Below are 19,516 nucleotides of genomic sequence, written 5' to 3'. Positions count from 1 at the left end.
AGTGGAGGAATGTTTTATGGAATGTAAAGCAAGTCGATAATTTATTAGAAAGATATAAAACCTAATACCCTAAGCGATTAGCAACAAGATTAGTAGATATCAAAAGTGAAAAAAATTAACGAATTGTGACTACAAGTGGAAAACACAGAAAGGAACATATTTGTCAATTGATCACAGATAGTCAAAAGGAATCTCATGTGAGGTATACTCTATCATTGTTCCATAGAAATCCCCTCATCTAAGCTCAAAATCACCCCCCAAGAATCTAATCTGATTTAGAAACTAGTAACTATGACTAAATCTGCTGAAATTCTTTTGAGACTCTCTCCGCTCGCTTTATACTTATGACTTTGAGGCTAAGCACAGCTCCAATGCCGATGACACCACTGTTGTAGGCCGATTCAATAGTGGTGACTAATCAGCATACAGAGGGAGATTGAGATTCTGGCTGAATGGTGCCATAGCGACAACCTCTCACTCAATGTCAGCAAAACCAAACAGCTGATTATTGACTACAAGAGGAGGAAACTGGAGGTCCAGGAGCCAGTCCTCATCAGGGAATCAGTGGTGGAGAGAGTCAGCAACTTTAACTTCCTTGGTGTTATTTAGAGGATCTGTCCTGGATCTAGTATGTAACCACCATTACAAAGAAAGCACAGCAGCACCTCTATTTTCTTAGAAGTTTGCACAGATTTGGCACGTCATGTAAAACTTGACAAACCTCTACAGATGCATGGTGGAGAGTATACTGATCGGTTGCATCACAGTCTAGTATAGGAACATCAGTACCCTTGAACCAAAAGAAGCAAAACATAGTGGTGCAGCCCAGTCTATCACAGCTAAAGCCTTCCCCACCATTAAGCACATTTACAAGGGGTGCTATTGCAGGAAAGCAGCATCAATCATCAAAGACCTCTCTCAAGTCCCACACCACCAGGTTCAGGAACAGTAATTATCCCTCAACCATCAGGCTCTTGAACCAGAGGGGATAACTTCAATCACTCCAACACTGAAGTGATTTAACAATATATGAACTCAATTTTAAAGACTAGTGTTCTCGATATTTATTGCTTTTTCTCCCCCTTTTCTTTTTGTACTTGCACAGTTTGTTATCTTACATATGGGTTGTTTATCTGTTTCTGTCAAGTGCGGTGTCTCAAGGATTCCATTGTGTGTCTTTGTATTTACTGTCAATACCTGCAAAATTGGGTCACAGGGTAGCATATGGTGACATACTGTATTGGTACTGTGATGATAAATTTACTTTGAACTTTAATAGTTAAGATATTGGAATGTCCAAAAATTTGATGAGCTAATATGATGTATTTACACATCTTGTTGATTCATTTGCAATGAAAAACACAGTCTTAATGAATATTTGGACCACAGACTTCAATTTATGTTCTGCATCTTACATGTGATTGATCCATTATGCTTCACTGTCATTGCTTGCAGATGACACCTCTCCCAGGAGTTCCAATGTGTGTGAATGGTCCGTGCAGTTCACAAGCCATTCATGCAAAAGCAATTTGCCAACATGCCTGTGAAGTGTGTTTCTGAATAACTTAAAAGGAAACTCACCAAAAAAATCCCAGGCTAGGACTGAGAAAATGACTCAGGTCTGTACATTACTTACTGTCTGCACATCCCCTTGCATTTTCCCCACCCATAGTAGAAAAAAAACACATCACTATTTCCAAGGTTTTGACTCTCAATTCCTTCCACCCCTTAATTTCTTGAATTAACCAGTTACTTTATCTGCTCCAAAACAATCCCCCAATCTGCAAATAAAACTATCAAATCCCAAACTATGCAATCCTAATACCCCAAACCAATTCTGGCCATTGATGTTCTACCTCCCAAACACCAAATGCAGCACCCACTTTGATTGTTGATGCAACAAACAACCCAATCAAAAGCACTACTAACTGTCTGTTACCTCCCTCCTGCAATTCTAGCAGCTGATCTTCATCACAGGCCATCCCTTTCCCATGACCTCCCCAATTCCAGACATCTCAGGCAGAACCACAAAGAAAAGCTCATTGGAATTTCCCAGCATCTGATACACTATTTGAGATTTGCTGCACTGTTGCACTGCAAGTATTTAATGTACCTGTTTCCTGACCCCAACAACTCTCAGCAGGAATGTGTAAGTTAGAACAAAATCAGATTTGATATTGGCGTGAAGATCAGGGTATCTTACCTGTGAGTCAATCACAAATATCAAGGCCCCTGTTCCTCGGAAAATCATCTCATAATCAAAAGTTGGGTCGAAGAAGTCAATCTGCCCGGGGAAATCCCAGATTTGAAAACTGACAAAAGAGCTATTGGAGATATCGTCACGGCAGATTTTGTTGGTACTTTCTAAGAAGAGTGTCTCATTCGGTGACATTTTGTGAAAGACCACTTTCTGAATGGAGGATTTGCCACTTCTTCTTAATCCCATAAGGAGAATCCTGGGTTTGACTTCCATACAGCAGTCATCATTGAAGTGCAAAACTGAGAATAGAAAGGGGAAGAAGTCATCCATAGAGGCAGGGGAGAGTAAGCAAACAATAGCATTCTTATCCCTGTGCTCCTTGTACTCACACTTCCTTCTGAAATTCCTCCACTTTCTACAAATAATCTGAAACTTTGAACATGAAAATCAGGTAAAGGTGCTCAGCATGTTTAGTGTATCTCATGGTTAAGTGCTGTAGCTTGATGCATTTCCATTCACAGGAACGTGTACTTTCTCACAAGGTTTCTGTCCTACAGAGATGCTGGAAGAACACAGCAAATTGGATTTCAACCTCCTCTTTGCTATTATCTCCAAGAACCAGTAACGTAGAGCACGCTGCTCAGTTCTAACCCCCAGTATTTCTCAATGAAAATACGTGGTCATGTGAGGCCATTGAATGGGTTCTACCATGGCCCCATGTTAAAGTATTCTGCTCATACATATTATTTAGGCTCAACCATTCAATATGGCCACTTGGGGAAGTTTTAAGAAAGCATCTATTGCTTGTGTAATCATGCAGCAGGTTATTTTTAGCACCTTTTAAAGATGAAAGGTGAAATATTTGGTGGGGGAGGGTGAAACAAATTTTTTCATGAATTATTACCAATGGATCAAAAATTTGTTTAGTAGTCAGACCACTTACAAATCTTAGACATGAAGGGCAGAATAAATGTACTTAAAGATTCCGATCAATAACTGGGTTTGTTTCTAGCTACTATACATCTCAAAGTTCAAAGTAAAATTATTATCAGAGTACATATATGTCACAATATATACCCCTGCAATTCATTTTTCTTGTGGGCATACTCAATAACTCCATAATAGAATATTAACCATAATAGAATCAATGAAAGACCGCACCAACTTGGGTATTCAACCAATGTGTGTGAAAGACACCCAAGTTGGTTATTATGAGCTGAAATGATAATAATGAGTGGCTTGTCTTGAAAGCTGTATTTTTCTCCTGAAAGGAAACTTCAGTTGGATCTAGAGATTTATTCAGTTAGAAATGGGAGATATGTCGGGAGCTTCTGTTCTGACATGAATGATATTGATGATGGTTTTAAAATTAGAAGGGAATTTTCTTTACAAATTCCAGTTCAACAGAACTCCTTTATCCTACTGCATGTAATATTGACTGTCCTTTGTACATACTATTTATTATAAATTACTATAAATTGCACATTCAGACAGAGATGTAACATAAAGATTTTTACTTCTCATGTGTATGAAGAATGTAAGTAATAAACTCAAATTCAATTTCTTTTCTATTTAATACTGCTGAAGGGCTTGACTTCTTCTACTTCACTTAGGCACCCATTTATCTTCTGCATGGCTAAATAATTTGACCAAGAACTGAGCAGTACGCACAAAATGCTGGAGGAACTCAGCAGGCCAGGCAGCGTTTATGGAAAAGAGTACAATCAACGTTTCAAGCCGAGACCCTTCTAAAGGGTCTGTGCGTGTATGGATTGGATTTCCAGCATCTGCAGATTTTCTCTTGTTTACTAAGAAGTGAACCTGTATAAATATTTCAAAGCTTTCTTGGCCAGTCTACAACCTGTATAAACCTGAAATCATCTAAGATTCTGCTACTTTAATCCTAAACTGGAGCGTCCTCCTTCACTCATAGTTGCATTGCATATTCGCTTGGTAGCCCCAATATAAAATGTTTTTTTTCTTTAAAATTCCTTCACTGCTTCAGTTTTCTACATCACTGGAACCTGCTTTGGCCCTATAACCCTTCCTTCCCCATCAAGATAACCGAAGTCATCAAACTTCTGGCTTTGTGTGTTTCTACATTTAATTACTCCATTAACAATTGCACTTTCAGCTAACTAGGTCCTAAGCTCAAAGATTCAAAGTACATTTAGTATCAAAGTACGTATGTGGTATACAACCCTGAGATCTTCCCCATCAATAGCCATGAAACAAGGAAAACCATGGAACCTGTTCAAAGAAAAACATTAACCCACTCCACGTAAAAGAAAAACAAATCGCGCAACTGGCAACAAAAAAAAAGCGAAAAGCACGGAATATAAAACACAAAATGGAAAGAGTCCAGGCCTATTCAGTTAAGCTCAGTGTTTATCTGTAGGCAGTACCAATTCCCCAAAGCTCTGGAAATTCCCCACCCCCCATTAAAACTTCCCTATCTTGATTTTCCATTAGTTTGTCTTGCATGCTCCAAACATTCCTTCCAGTTCTTAAGATTCTTTCTCTGAAATGCACATTTAACCTCGGGCTGGACTTGGCAAAACATTCTAAACGTCAGTGTGGACATTCCAGCTCATGAGTGAGGCACTGAGTGAAGGTAATCATGGCCAACTCCATCCTTAGCCCACATCCGCAGACATTTTTTTCATTTCTGCAAGGGCAATAACTTGTATGAATTCTCATTACCTGTATTGGAAGCATGGAGTCAATTGTAGAATGCACCAGATTCTGCAGTCAACGTTAACTGAGCCTACACAGACCAGGGACCCGGTGTACACAGTACAATATTGGTTTGTCCTGATATTCTTTTGGTAAATGCACTTTGGTTTTATTGTATAGATAAGGAATGGTTGAGGCTTGATTCATGGTCAACGCTCAGTTAGCTGATCTCAGTTGGGGTGGAGATGGAGCTTTATGTGTCTGAGCTAGGGAGGGAAAGATTAGCCTGGGTTTCTGCTCCTAATTAATAACTATGACTAATGCTGCCAAGTGCTTGTGTGAAATTAATATGTGAAAAGATAAAGATTAGCTTTATAGCTTTATTTGTCATGTGTACATAGAAGCATACAGTGAAATGACTTGTTTCGTATGCCAACGCAGATGGAGGATTGTGTTGGGGTCAGCCCACAAGTGTAGCCATACTTCTGGTGCCAACATAGCATGCCCACAACTTACTAACCCTAATCGGATGCCTTTGGAATATGGGAGGAAACCAGAGCACAGAGGACATCCAGTCACATAGCAAAGTTCAAGTTCAAAGTAAATTTATTATCAAAATACATATACTACCCTGAAATTCATTTTCTTGTGGGCATTCATAATAAATAGAAAGAAACTAAACAGGATCAGTGAAAAATTCCACAAGACAGAGAGACCAGACTGTGCAAATACAAAAAGAAAAGAAAGAGAAAATAAATAAATAAGCAATAAATATCAAGAACATGAGTTGTAGAGTCCTTAAAAATGAGACCAGAGATTGTGGGAACAGTTAGGTGCTAGGGCAAATGGACTTAAGTGAAATTATCCTTGTGGTTCAAGAGCCTGATGATTGAGTGGTAATAACTGTTTGTGAACCTCGTAGTGTGGGACTTGACAACTCCAGTACCTTCTCCCAGATGGAATGAGTGAGAAGAGATCACGGCCCGGATGGTGGGGGTCCTTGATGATGGATGCCGATTTCCTTCGACAGTGCTCCCTGTAAATGTGCTCAGTGATGTGAAGGGCTTTACCTGTGCTGGACTGGACTGTTTGCACTAGTTTTTATAGTCTTTTTTCTGTTCAAGAGCATTAGTGTTCCCATACCAGGCAGTGGCGCAACCAGTTAGTATACTCTCCACAGTGCATCTATAGATGTTTGTCCAAAGTTTTAGATGACATGCTGAATCTGTGCAAACTCCTAAGAATGTAAAAGTGCAGCAGTGCCTTCTCTGTAATTGCAGTAACATGCTGGACCTGGGACAGATCCTTGGAAATGATAACACCAAGGAATTTAAAGTTGCTGTCTCATAGACCTCTTGTTTCTTCCTCCTGTAGTCAATAATCAGCTCCTTGGTGTTACTGACATGGAGTGAGAGGTTATTGTTGTGGTACCACTCAGCCAGATTCTCAATCCCCCTCCTATATGTTGATAAGGCACCACCTCTGAATCAGCCTATAACAGTGGTGTCCTCAGCAAACTTCAATATAGCATTGTTCTCCCTCACAACCATAGGGAGCTATGGTAGAACAGGGAGCTAAGAAGACAGTCCAGTGGTGCACCTGTGTCGATGGTGATTGTGAAGGAGACGTTGTTGCAGATCTGTACTGAATGGAGTCTGTAAATGAGGAAATCAAGGATTAAGTTGACAAGGAGGTACTGAGGCCTAGATCTCTGACCTTTTTGATTACCTTTGAGAGGATGATAGTATTGAATACAGAGCTGTAGTCGATAAGGAGTATCCTGATATGTGTATCTTCACTGCCTAGATGTTCCAGAGCTGAGTGGAGAGCCAATAAACTGGCATCTGATGTTAATCTGTTGTGATGTGGGAAAGTTCAGCAGATCCAATGTGCTCCTCAGACAGGAGTTGATATGCTTCATCACCAACCTCTCATAGCACTTTATCACACTGGATCTAGGCGTTACTAGACATCTACTCTGCACTCTAGCCTTTTACCTCTTCTCACCTGCCTATGACTTCCCCGAGTCCCTTCCTCCTTCCTTTTCTCCCATGGTCCACTCTCCTAACCTAGCAGATTCCTTCTTCTCCAGCCCGTTATCTTTCCCACCCATCTGGTTTCACCTATCACCTTCCAGCCATCCTTTCCCTCCCCCTACCTTTTTATTCTGGTGTCTTCCCCCTTCATTCTCAGTCCTGAAGAAGGGTCTCGGCCCAAAACATCAACTGTTTATTTATCTCCATAGATTTTGCCCGACCTGCAGAGTTCCTCCAGCATCTTGTGTGTGTTGCAATAGTCGAATCAGATTACCATGTTCTTCTTGGGCACTGGTGTAATTGCAGCCTGCTTGAAGCAGGTGGGTCTCTCGGATTAAAGGTATCAGTGAACACACCAGCCAGTTGAGTAGCACAGGTCTTCAGTACTCCGCCAAATGCCCCAGATGCTTTCCGTGGATTCACCCTCCTGAAGGATGCTCTCAAGTCACCCTCAGAGACTGAAATCACCGGATTATCAGCAGCTTGGGAGTTCATGAAGGTGCCTCCATGTTTTGACAGTCAAAGTGAGCAAAAAAGGCATTGAACTCATCTGGGTGCGAAAACGTGTTGTCGAATACGTGTTGTCATCTGGGTGCGAAGACGTGTTGTCATATACGTCACTTGGTTTCACTCTGTAGGAGTTGACAGCATTCAAGCATCCTTCAGTGATTCACATTTGGTTCCGAACTGCCACTTCACATGTGAGATAGCTTTCCAGAGACCGTACCTGGATTTTACTTGGTCGCCCCCGACCTGGCCCTTAGCAGACTGCGAATCTCTTGGTTCATCCAGGGAAGACTCTGAATGATTTTTGTGGGGACACACTTGTCTACGACTGTCTTTATAAAGACAGTCTGTGACGACTGTAACATATTCGTTCAGATCCTCTGGTGAGTCATTGAACATAGCCCAGTCCATTGACTCAAAGCAAGCCTGTAGCCACTCCTCTACTTCCCATGGCCATGTGCTTGTAAGACATCTGGCTCTCTGTCAGAATTTGCAAAATTCCATAAACTAGTTGAGGTTTCTCTACTAGGAGTATGTGATAACCTGTTGATTTCTACTGTCCAACTGTGTAGAGAAATATACACAAGACACAGCAGTGCAAACAAAGAGTTCCTTCTTTATTCAATGGACCCATGGACTACCTTTCTGGAACTTTCTAAAGTCATAGAGCAGTTAATCACATAACGCAATACTGAAGTAGGTAACAGCCTTAAAGCAACATAACTAATCCAAAACTTTCCACAGCTTAACATTATTGGGCCTGATTCTAATTTTCAATGTTCATCTAGGCAATGACCAGTTAGCCAAGTAGAAAAACCCTCATTTTACTGGTCCTGAAATGTTTGATGTCAGTGCTCTTACACAAAAAAATGGCATGACACAGAGTCCCTCCCTCCTCTACTCCCCTCAATCGCAGGACTCTGCAGAGAGTGGTGCGGACAGCCAGCACATCTGTAGATGTGAACTTCCCACTATTCAGGACATTTACAAAGACAGGTGTGTAAAAAGGGCCCAAAGGATCATTGGGGACCTGAGTCACCCCATCCACAAACTGTTCCAGCTGCTACCATCTGGGAAACAGTACCACAGCATAAAAGCCAGGACCAACAGGTTCTGGGACAGCTTCTTCCACCAGGCCATCAGAATGAATAATTCATGCTGACACAATTGTATTTCTATGCTATATTGACTGTCCTGTTGTACATACTATTTATTACAAATTACTAAAAATTGCACTTTGCACATTCAGAGACATAACAAAGATTTTTACTCCTCATGTATGTGAAGGATGTAATAAATAAAGTCAATTCAATTCAATATTGACTATTTACTCTTCTTAACTATTTACCATCTACATTAATGACTTGAAAGAGGTGCCCCAATCAACCCACAAGTAAGTTAATGTCACATTACAAAGTTCCTAGCACATAAAATATAAAAGGTTAGAATACAACAATATTGAGTGTTTAGGGCACTAATGGAATGGTGGCCTTTATTCAAAGTATAGAACACAGAAACATTGTTCCAGCTTCACGTGCCACTAATGAGATCACAACTAAAGTATGATGTTCATTTTTGGTCTAAGCATTTAATGAAGGAACCTTCTTTCTTAGACAGTCTGTTGGAATTAAGGACAACATGCTTCCCCTTCGTTTGTTGGTTCTCAGATGACCAATGCAGTCAAAGTGGAAAATACTGACTCATTCAGGGATAGGGCAGAAAGGGGTTGTGAGTGTGTTGTTTCTGAGGTGTACCTTCCTTCTACTGTTTCTGTGTGTTCTTGATGCATGGCTACAAGGTTCACAATAGCAGCAGAGGTCGATGGTACAGGCAAATATATTAGGGCCACTTTAAAAACTCTTAGGTAAGCAGATGGATGATAGAAAAATGGAGGGCTATGTAAGAGGGAAAGGTTATCTTGAGGCAAATCAGAGTAGATAAATCCCCAGAACCCCTCGGACCTTGAAGGAGACTAGTGTTGAAATTGCAGGGGCCCTGGCAGATATATTTAAAATGTCGGTATCTATGGGTGAGGTGCCAGAGGATTGGAGGATAGCTCATGTTGTTCCGTTGTTTAAAAAAGGCTCTAGAAGTAATCCGGGAAATTATAGGCCGGTAAATTTGACGTCGGTAGTAGGTAAATTATTGGAAGGAGTACTAAGAGACAGAATCTACAAGCATTTGGATAGACAGGGACTTATTAGGGAGAGTCAACATGGCTTTGTGCGTGGTAGGTCATGTTTGACCAATCTATTGGAGTTTTTCGAGGAGGTTACCAGGAAAGTGGATGAAGGGAAGGCAGTGAATGTTGTCTACATGGACTTCAGTAAGGCTTTTGACAAGGTCCCGCATGGGAAGTTAGTTAGGAAGATTCAGTCGCTAGGTATACATGGAGAGGTGGTAAATTGGATTAGACACTGGCTCAATGGAAGAAGCCAAAGAGTGGTAGTGGACGATTGCTTCTCTGAGTGGAGGCCTGTGACTAGTGGTGTGCCACAGGGATTAGTGCTGTGTCCATTGTTATTTGTCATCTATATCAATGATGTAGATGATAATGTGGTAAACTGGATCAGCAAATTTGCTGATGATACAAAGATTGGAGGTGTAGTGGACAGTGAGGAAGATTTTCAAAGCTTGCAGAGGGATTTGGACCAGCTGGAAAAATGGGCTGAAAAATGGCAGATGGAGTTTAATACAGACAAGCGTGAGGTATTGCACTTTGGAAGGTAGAACATACAAGGTAAATGGTAGGGCAGAGAGAGATCTGGGAATACAGATACAAAATTCCCTAAAAGTGGCGTCACAGGTAGATAGGGTCATAAAGAGAGTTTTTGGTACATTGGCCTTTATAAATCAAAGTATTGAGTGTAAGAGTTAGAATATTATGGCAAGGTTGTATAAGGCATTGGTGAGGCTGAATTTGGAGTATTGTGTACAGTTTTGGTCACCAAATTACAGGAAGGATATAAATAAGGTTGAAAGAGTGCAGAGAAGGTTTACAAGGATGTTGCCGGGACTTGAGAAACTGAGTTACAGAGAAAGGTTGAATAGGTTAGGACTTTATTCCCTGGAGCGTAGAAGAATGAGGGGAGATTTGATAGAGGTATATAAAATTATGATGGGCATAATGCGGACTCACGTTTCACATTTAAGAAAAACTTGGACAGGTACATGGATGGGAGGTGTATGGAGGGATATAGTCCGTGTGCAGGTCAGTGGGACTAGGCAGAAAATGGTTCGGCACAGCCAAGAAGGGCCAAAAGGCCTGTTTCTGTGCTGTAATCTTCTATAGTTCCATGGTTAAATTGATAATACGTTATAAGGCTGGCACAACATCACATACTATAATGTTCTATGAAAGGGATCACTGCTGTTTGATACACAAGGAGATTCCTGTCAAATCTGTACTCTTGGTCTTCAGGCATCCTTTTTCTCAATTAACCAGAAGCTCATGCTGGTAATGTTGAAGATCTTGACTGAACAAAGGCTCCCAAGATAAAGGAAATGCTTCACATTTTCCAGCATCTCACTATGAACCTTCATCATCAGCAAGCAGCATCGGGTAACAAAGGTAAATTGGTGGAAGATTTTTGCTTTCCATTGAGGGTAAGGCTCATCCTCTAGTTTGCTTCAGTAGCTTTGAGCTTAACCCATGCCTCACCTTTTGGGTTTAGGTTCACTAGGCTCTAACTAGCATGGACCATTTCCCATTAGTTCTGCAGATTAGCTGATCCTACAGGAAGTTTGTTCAAGGTAAGATATAGCACTACGATGATAAAGATTGAAAACAAGCAATATTTTGGACATTGATCTTCATTAGGATCAGGGCATTTGGAAGCAAATGTAAAATGGGAATAAATCTCTGTGGGCTGCCAAACTTGAGGAGAGTTCTCCAAATGTTCCTCCCAGGTGATGTTGAAGAAGCAACAAAGAGTGGCTGGTGCTGTTCTCTATAATTTTCTAGGAGCAGTCATGAAGTAAGACCATATCAATAGTTCTTCTAAATGGATGGAATCGAAACAGCAAATTGTAGAAAATCTGTTCAGGTATTGAGAGGAAGCTGTTCAGAAAGACCCTGTGATGATGACTTTCCCCATGGCAGACGTTAGAGATCCCTCTGTAGTTGCCAGAAATGGAGTTTTCATTCTTGATAACGGTCACTATTACTGTACCTCTGAGATGACCCAGTATATCTTTCTCTTAACATGGAGTAACTATGGCTCACCAACAATCGCACAACATCCAAGACCCTGCTACAATGAGATCCAAAAGAGGATGTGAATGTATCAAGAACAAAGAAGTCAATACTGCAAGAAGGAGCACTTTGAGACCTCCTTATAACTTTGTCTTGCCATAATAACATCTTAATATGAGATTTGCTTTCATTACAGTCAGTGCAGACAAGTTCTCTGGGCTGATGAAGGAGTTGACATATGAAGAAAGATTAAGCGGCAGGGTCTATAGTCTTTGAAGTTTAGAAAAATGAGAAGGGGGGGATCTTGTTGAAACATAATATTTTGAGGGAGATTGAAAGGGGCGATGAGGGGAAGCTTCCACTAATAGGGGGATCGGAACGAGGGGTTGCAGATTGAAAGGGGCGATGAGGAGAAGTTTCTCCTAATGGAGGGATCTGAATGAGGGGTTACAGATTGAAAGGGGCGATGAGGGGAGTTTCCCCGAATGAGGGATCTGAACAAAGGGTTACAGGTTGAAAGGGGTGATGAGGGGAGTTTCCCCTAATGGGGGGGGGGATCTGAACAAGGGATTGCAGATTCAGAACAGGGCATAGCCCAGTTAAGACAAAGATGAAGAGAAATTTCTCTCAGAGAAGTATGAATCTTTGGAATTCTCTAACCTGGTGAGTAGTGGAGATGGAGTCATGCTCAAGGCATAGACTGACAAACATTTAAACTACAGGGGTGTCAAAGGGTAGGGGAGAGAGCGGGAATGTGTTTTGAGGCTAAGATTAGAGCAGTCATAATCTAATTGAACGGCAGAGGAAAGAGGTCAATTGTCCTACTGCTGCTCCTAAAGCTTTAATATTCCTTGTTTCAAAAGGAGAAACCAACAGCGTATAAACTTTGTCTCAAGTCCCTGTGAGTTCATTTAATTTTAGCTACAAACTCTACAATTGGATCCAAATTTCCATGGTCGAGAATATTTTTATTTGGGGAGGGGAAGTTGTCATTCGCACCCCGCTTAAAAGTAGATGGGAGTGTGAATCCATATCATATCTACCGTCATGATCAGTCAAATCGAACCACACCATACCCTGGCTCAGGCATAAACAAAGGTAGCTCGAGAGAAAAGGATTCAGTGACTGGAAAGCAGTTTATAGAATGAGAGGGAGAAATACATCAGCGAGACAGACACAAAGTCACAAAATGTACTCATGTGACAACGATGAAGAAGTGAGCGAGTGTATTAAATGCGTAACTGTCCCGCATGGATTCCACACAGCCGGGCGGTTGCTTTCTTCGTACCTTCATCGGGCGAGGTTCCGTTCTCCAGAGCTCCTTCCTCGCCACCGCACTCAGCGTCTCCTCCGTAGGCGAACTCGAGTCCGATGGAGCCGCATTCGCTGTCCTCCGCCTCCCCGGCACACTCGCTCATCTTACCGCAGCTCTGGCAGCAGCAGCTAGATCAGCAGACTGCCTCAACGGTTTTCACCGTCACCTGATAGTGAGAAACCATGACGAACTTTCAACTCGCCCCCAGAAAACATCCGGTGACAGACGAGGAGACGGAGAGTAACTTCAGAGCGGATAATTGCGGGCGAGCTGATAGCTTGTAGTGCGGCTACTAGATTTAAAATCCAGTCTTTTACACTGCTTGGAGTAACTACTTTGCAATTCATTCCATGTTAAAGGCGAATTGCACAACTTCAGAGAACACCGACACGCTTTTTCCCACAAACTTTTCTTTGTGCTGATGAACGTGCGCTATCTTTTGCATTATTGATATTGCTGTTGTCTGGGGTTTTTGAGTGACTGAGGCTAGTTTTGTTTTATTTTTGTGCTGTTGAGGTGAGCGACGCTGACCTATAATGTACTTATTTTTAGGACGGTTAAGTAGATAAGAAAATAGGGGCAGGCGGAGGCCATTCTGCCCTTCAAGTCTGCCCCGTCTTCAAATATGATCGTGGCTGATGAAGTTAGTTTGTTGACATACACCAGGGTGCAATGAAATCCTCGATCGCATGAAACACACAGAGTAAACAGTAACGATGGCAATAATAAATGAGTGGTGCAAAGATTGTAGCGCAACCCGAAGTAGTGCAAAAAGAAACGCTGAAGTAACGTTAGCGAAATAAACAAGCAAGGTAAAGTTAAGACTACAGGAACGTGGTACGGGGTGTGAAGGAGCTGGCTGGTTCAGACCCCAGGCCTTCTGTCCTGTGCCATGACTCCATAGCCTTCAACTCTCAGATCTTTCCAAAAAAAATACTTTTTTACATATCCCCAATAATCGGCCTCTACACACCTCTGGGATGGACAATTCCAGATCTTCACCGTCCTGTGCTACTGTTACACGCCAGTTCACATATTGCTACTGTTGCATGCCAGTTCACACATTGCTACTGTTACAGGAACTAACTAATAGAGTATTTCTTCCTGGTGCATTTAGGCTTTTTGAGAATTGGTTGCTGCCTTTCTGACCTCAGAGTTGCTAAATGCTCAGGCAACACCCAGGCTGAAGCTGACAGGTGGAGTAATGTATTCACACCACAAAATCTCCTTTCAGTCATGGGGAAAGATGCTACTCTCAAAATGTTGCAGACCCCACAATGGTATTGGGTATAAAAAAATCCAGGACTTTTGTCTTGGTTATGAAATAAATGATTATTGAATGTTGTTCTTCTCAGAGCTATGAATGCTGAGAGGAGAATTGTAGAGATCTGATTTAGTGTACAGTATTCATTGTAGTGATGTAGATCTGATTTAGAGTACAGTATTCATTGTCGTTATGTAGATCTGATCTAGAGTACAGTATTCATTGTGATGTAGATCTGATTTAGAGTACAGTATTTATTGTAGTGATGTAGATCTGATTTAGAGTACAGTATTCATTGTAGTGATGTAGATCTGATTTAGAGTACAGTATTCATTGTCGTTATGTAGATCTGATTTAGAGTACAGTATTCATTGTAGTGATGTAGATCTGATCTAGAGTAGAGTATTCATTGTAGTGATGTAGATCTGATTTAGAGTACAGTATTCATTGTAGTGATGTAGATCTGATCTAGAGTACAGTATTCATTGTCATGTAGATCTGATTTAGAGTACAGTATTCATTGTAGTGATGTAGATCTGATTTAGAGTACAGTATTCATTGTAATGTAGATCTGATTTAGAGTACAGTATTTATTGTAGTGATGTAGATCTGATCTAGAGTACAGTATTCATTGTCATGTAGATCTGATTTAGAGTACAGTATTCATTGTAGTGATGTAGATCTGATTTAGAGTACAGTATTCATTGTAATGTAGATCTGATTTAGAGTACAGTATTTATTGTAGTGATGTAGATCTGATTTAGAGTACAGTATTCATTGTAGTGATGTAGATCTGATTTAGTGTACAGTATTCATTGTCATTATGTAGATCTGATCTAGAGTACAGTATTCATTGTCGTTATGTAGATCTGATTTAGAGTACAGTATTCATTGTAGTGATGTAGATCTGATTTAGAGTACAGTATTCATTGTAGTGATGTAGATCTGATTTAGTGTACAGTATTCGTTGTCATTATGTAGATCTGATTTAGAGTACAGTATTCATAGTAGTGATGTAGATCTGATCTAGAGTACAGTATTCATTGTAGTGATGTAGATCTGATCTAGAGTACAGTATCCATTGTAGTGATGTAGATCTGATCTAGAGTACAGTATTCATTGTAGTGATGTAAATCTGATTTAGAGTACAGTATTCATTGTAGTGATGTAGATCTGATTTAGAGTACAGTATTCATTGTCGTTACGTAGAGATACAGTGCAGTACAGGCCCTTCCGGCGCAACGAGCCACACCATCCAGCAACCCAGCTACTAAGCAGTAGCCCAATCACAGGATCATTTACAATGACCAATTAACCTACTAACTTTGGACAGTCTTTGGACTGTGGGAGAAAACCCAGAAAGTTACGGGGAGAATGAGCACATTCTTTACAGACAGTGCCAGAGTAAACCTGAGCTGAGTAAATGGAGATGAGCTGTAGATGGTTCAAGAACAAGAGGACACAGAATTAAAACTTGGGGCAAAAATATAAAGGGGATGTAAAGAACTGTTTTACATTCAAAGAGCTATTATAATCTGGCATTCACTATCTAGGTGGGTGGTGGAAAGGGAATCGATCAGTGCCTTCATATGCATGTTCAAAGGCTGGGCTCCAAGCCAACATGAATGCTTTCACCAAACCATGCAAGGGCCTAACACTCGTCACGCATGAGACAAACATCCTCCATAAACCAACCATTGCTGCCCTCCAACAACACAGGTTCATAGTGAGATCCGGAGTGCCAGTGCCGAAGCATTCCACTGCCACGGGCCTGAATGACTTCCGCCCAGTTGCACTCGCCCCCATCATTGCAAAGTGCTTTGAGAGACTGGTTCTATCACATCTGAAATCCTGTCTGCCCACTACCCTGGACCCCCATCAATTTGCCTATCGCACCAACAGGTCAACGGAGGATGCCATCTCCACGGCACTTCACTCTGCCCTGACCCAATCGGACAGCCCCAACTCTTACATCAGAATGCTGTTCATTGACTTTAGTTCGGAGTTCAGTACTGTGATCCCCTCTAAGCTGATCGCCAAACTTCGCCAGCTTGGTATCAGCTCATCCCTCTGCAATTGAACCTTGGACTTTCTGACTAACAGACCCCAATCAGTTAAGTTAGACAACCTCTCCTCCTCCACTCTCACCCTGAACACGAGCATGCCTCAAGGCTGTGTGCTGAGCCCTCTTCTGTACTCCCCTTTTACCCATGACTGCGTTCCTGTACATGGTTCTAACTCCATAATCAAGTTCGCAGACAACACCACGGTGGTTGGCCTGATCAGAGGGGATGACAAGACGGCCTACAGGGATGAGGCCCAGCACCGGGCCGCATGGTGTGCCGACAACAACCTGGCCCTTAACACCCAGAAGACCAAGGAGATCATTGTGGACGTCAGGCATGCTAGGAGCCACACTCACGTCCCCATCTACATCAATGGAGCTGTAGTGGAGCGTGTATCAAGCTTCAAGTTCCTTGGTGTCCACATTTCTGAGGATCTCACTTGGTCCCTGATCTCCTCCATTCTGACCAAAAAGGTGCAACAGCGCCTTTATTTCCTGCGGAGCATGAAGAAAGCTCACTTCTGTCCCAGGATACTGATGGACTTTTACCGCTGTAACATTGAGAGCAAACTCATCAACTGCATCTCAGCGTAGTATGGCAATTGTCCCGTATCGGACCGCAAAGCACTCCAGCGTGTGGTGAAAACTCTCCAGCGGATTATCGGCACCCAATTGTCCACCATTGAGGACATCTACCATAAGTGCTGCCTGGGCAGGGTGAAAAGCATTATCAAGGATGCATCTCACCCTAACCATGGACTTTTTACTCTCCTCCCATACGGTAGGCACTACAGGAGCCTCCACTCCCACACCACCAGGCACAGGAAGAGCTTCTTCCCTGAGGCCGTGACGCTGCTGAACCTCACATCACAGCGCTAAGCAGTACTGCACCCATATTGTACTGGCTCAGTACCTTTATATTTGTGTGCTGTAGCACTTACTTTTTATTCACAGTTATTTTGTAAATAACACTATTCTTTGCATTTCTGGTCAGATGCTAACTGCATTTCATCGGCTTTGTATCTGTACTTGGCACAATGACAATAAAGTTGAATCTAATCTAATAACTCAGGAGCCATCTTTCAGCAAAGGCAGGCTCAATGAACTGCCTCAATACACAAACACAGCCTTTTGCTGATTAAGGAAAAGATTTGGAAATCAAGACCACAAACCTGGGTAGACCTCCTGGCCCACTGGGCAGCAGTGACCCCCCCCCCCCAGATGTTACTGGGACTTGGTCTACGTACAACAGGTATATTAAGTCCCTGGAAATGATCACCAATTATGTATCCACAAAAATTTTTCAAGAATAAGTGAACCGATATTGGTGTCCTCTCCCAGCCCAAATCCCCAGCACTGAGACCATAGTTATGATTAGTGGGCTAGGTTTGGCTGGCCACATTTACTATATGCCCAAAATCAGATTCTTGAAATGGACATTCCATTTTGAACGCAGTATTGAGAAGCAATTACCAAGTGGGTAGAGGGAAAGATTCAAGAGTGTGTGTCAAGTCTCCTCATAAAAATTGGGAACATCCCCACTGACTCTTCATAATCTCTGACCTGTAGCCACTCAAAATGATGACAGGTAATACTGAAAATCTCAAGGACATGCACGAAGGACACACAGAGGTGATGCACACTACCTCAGCAACTACCCATCCACCCACCATGTTGGTCATCATCCACGCCAGTTCACATATATTGGTCCCATTACCCACCAATGAAGCCACGAAAACAGAGAGGAAGCAAGTCATGCTCGATTGCATGGGATTGCTTAAGAAAGATTTATCACACTATGGGGAAAGAGCAGTAGAATGGTGATTTCTCCATTAGAAACCAGCATGCCTCCCATGGGCACCATAGCCTCCTTCTGGGATGTGAGGATACTGTTAAATAGAAATTACAGTACACCCTGAAGTCTATGCTGGAATAGCATAAATATGGTGGAAAATTGACCGTTTCAGATTCCAACCACTCAATTAGAATTATTTCCAATCTGGGCATGAAGGCAAGGCAAGACATTTGTCTCTGTACTCCCTCAGTGTATTTATGTATGGAATGATCTGTCAGGATGCATGCAAGTAAAACTTTTCTTGTATCACAGTACATCTGACAATAAAAAAACAGTTACGAAGCTTTAGTCACAAGTACTGAGAAGCATGATACTTATATTTGTTTGACTGAAAGTGTCCCCTCATCATCATCTTCACCATCTCACCCCCACCCTCTGGTCGTATATTCCTGAGGTAAAATGGGCAAACTAATCTACCACTCAACTGGGTGGGTGAGGTAGTGTTGGTGTGTGAGTCCTTGGGCTGCCTGCTTACTGGATTTAGTGATCCTCAGTCTCACCTTCCTGCATTTGGGGGCAGAAAGGAGTGCAGAGGCAGTTCTGTTGTTGGACAAAGGAGAAGAGATTGGAGGTGGTGCAGGTGTTTGGGGAAGAAAAGGGAGGAGACGGCAAAAGACACTTCAAGCAAAGGGGCTGGTATAGAGGGAAGGGATCAGATTGCTATCTTGGAATGAGGTTTGGCAGTCAGGCTGGATTTTGGGAGGCTGTTTGGGGAGGGAAGGTGAATGCAGATGCCTATTTTGACAGGAGAATATTCAAAGTACATTTATTATCTAAGTATGTATGCAGTATACAACCCTGAGATTTGTCTTCCCACAGATAGGCACGAAACAAAGAAAACCATGGAACCTGTTCAAAGAAAAGCACCAAATCCCCAATGCACAAATAAAAGAACAAATCACATAAACAGCAAAAAAAAAGCATAAAACACCAAACTACAAAGTTATCAAAAGCGTTCAGGCATATTCAGTCCAGCTCAATTCAGCTTAACCTAGCGCTGTGTCTCCGTTATTCCGCAGGCCACAGAACCAGTTTGCCCCGAGCAAAATCTTACAGAGAAAGGAGTGACCAGGAACCAGAAACACATCATAACGTGAACTAGCGTCCAATCCACAAATTGCATCAATTAAACCTTGCCCAGGACTCCAGCAGCATCAAGCAAAAGGGAGAGAGAGACCGTTGATCCAGATAAAGAGTGGGAATAGTGGCACTACAGATGGGAGATAGGATTGGAAATTACTAGGTCACGGTTGACCACAGCTTGGGGGTTCAGGGATGGGCTAAAGAAACTAGAGTGATAGTGTTTTTCAGACTGTCATTTTAGTACCAGGGATAGGTGGTCCGAAGAATTTGGTGAATGCTGTACCCACCATATTCTCCTGAGAGTGCCAAGTGACAGGCAA

The 19,516-nt window shown here is 42.0% G+C and overlaps 1 protein-coding gene across 2 annotated transcripts in view; it reads right to left on the bottom strand.

Moving 5' to 3' along the window:
- LOC140192247 (ras-related GTP-binding protein D) overlaps positions 1–13,972 on the bottom strand; it is a 36,030-nt gene extending 22,058 nt beyond the window's left edge. Inside the window, exons 1-2 of one of the 2 annotated variants that reach the window (XM_072249932.1) lie at positions 13,903–13,972; positions 2,204–2,499 (exon numbers count right to left, since the gene is read on the bottom strand). In XM_072249932.1, the coding sequence (XP_072106033.1) occupies positions 2,204–2,473 (270 nt within the window). In that variant the 5' untranslated portion in view covers positions 2,474–2,499; positions 13,903–13,972. Of the gene's footprint in view, positions 1–2,203; positions 2,500–12,902; positions 13,111–13,902 lie in introns of those variants that run through there. The other variant, XM_072249927.1, reaches the window with a different exon arrangement.
- Positions 13,973–19,516: the final 5,544 nt, after the last annotated feature.

The sequence above is a fragment of the Mobula birostris genome, chromosome 2, assembly GCF_030028105.1.
Source record: "Mobula birostris isolate sMobBir1 chromosome 2, sMobBir1.hap1, whole genome shotgun sequence".
In the NCBI taxonomy this organism is placed as follows: domain Eukaryota; kingdom Metazoa; phylum Chordata; class Chondrichthyes; order Myliobatiformes; family Myliobatidae; genus Mobula; species Mobula birostris.
This window is presented reverse-complemented; position numbering and strand designations above follow the sequence as displayed.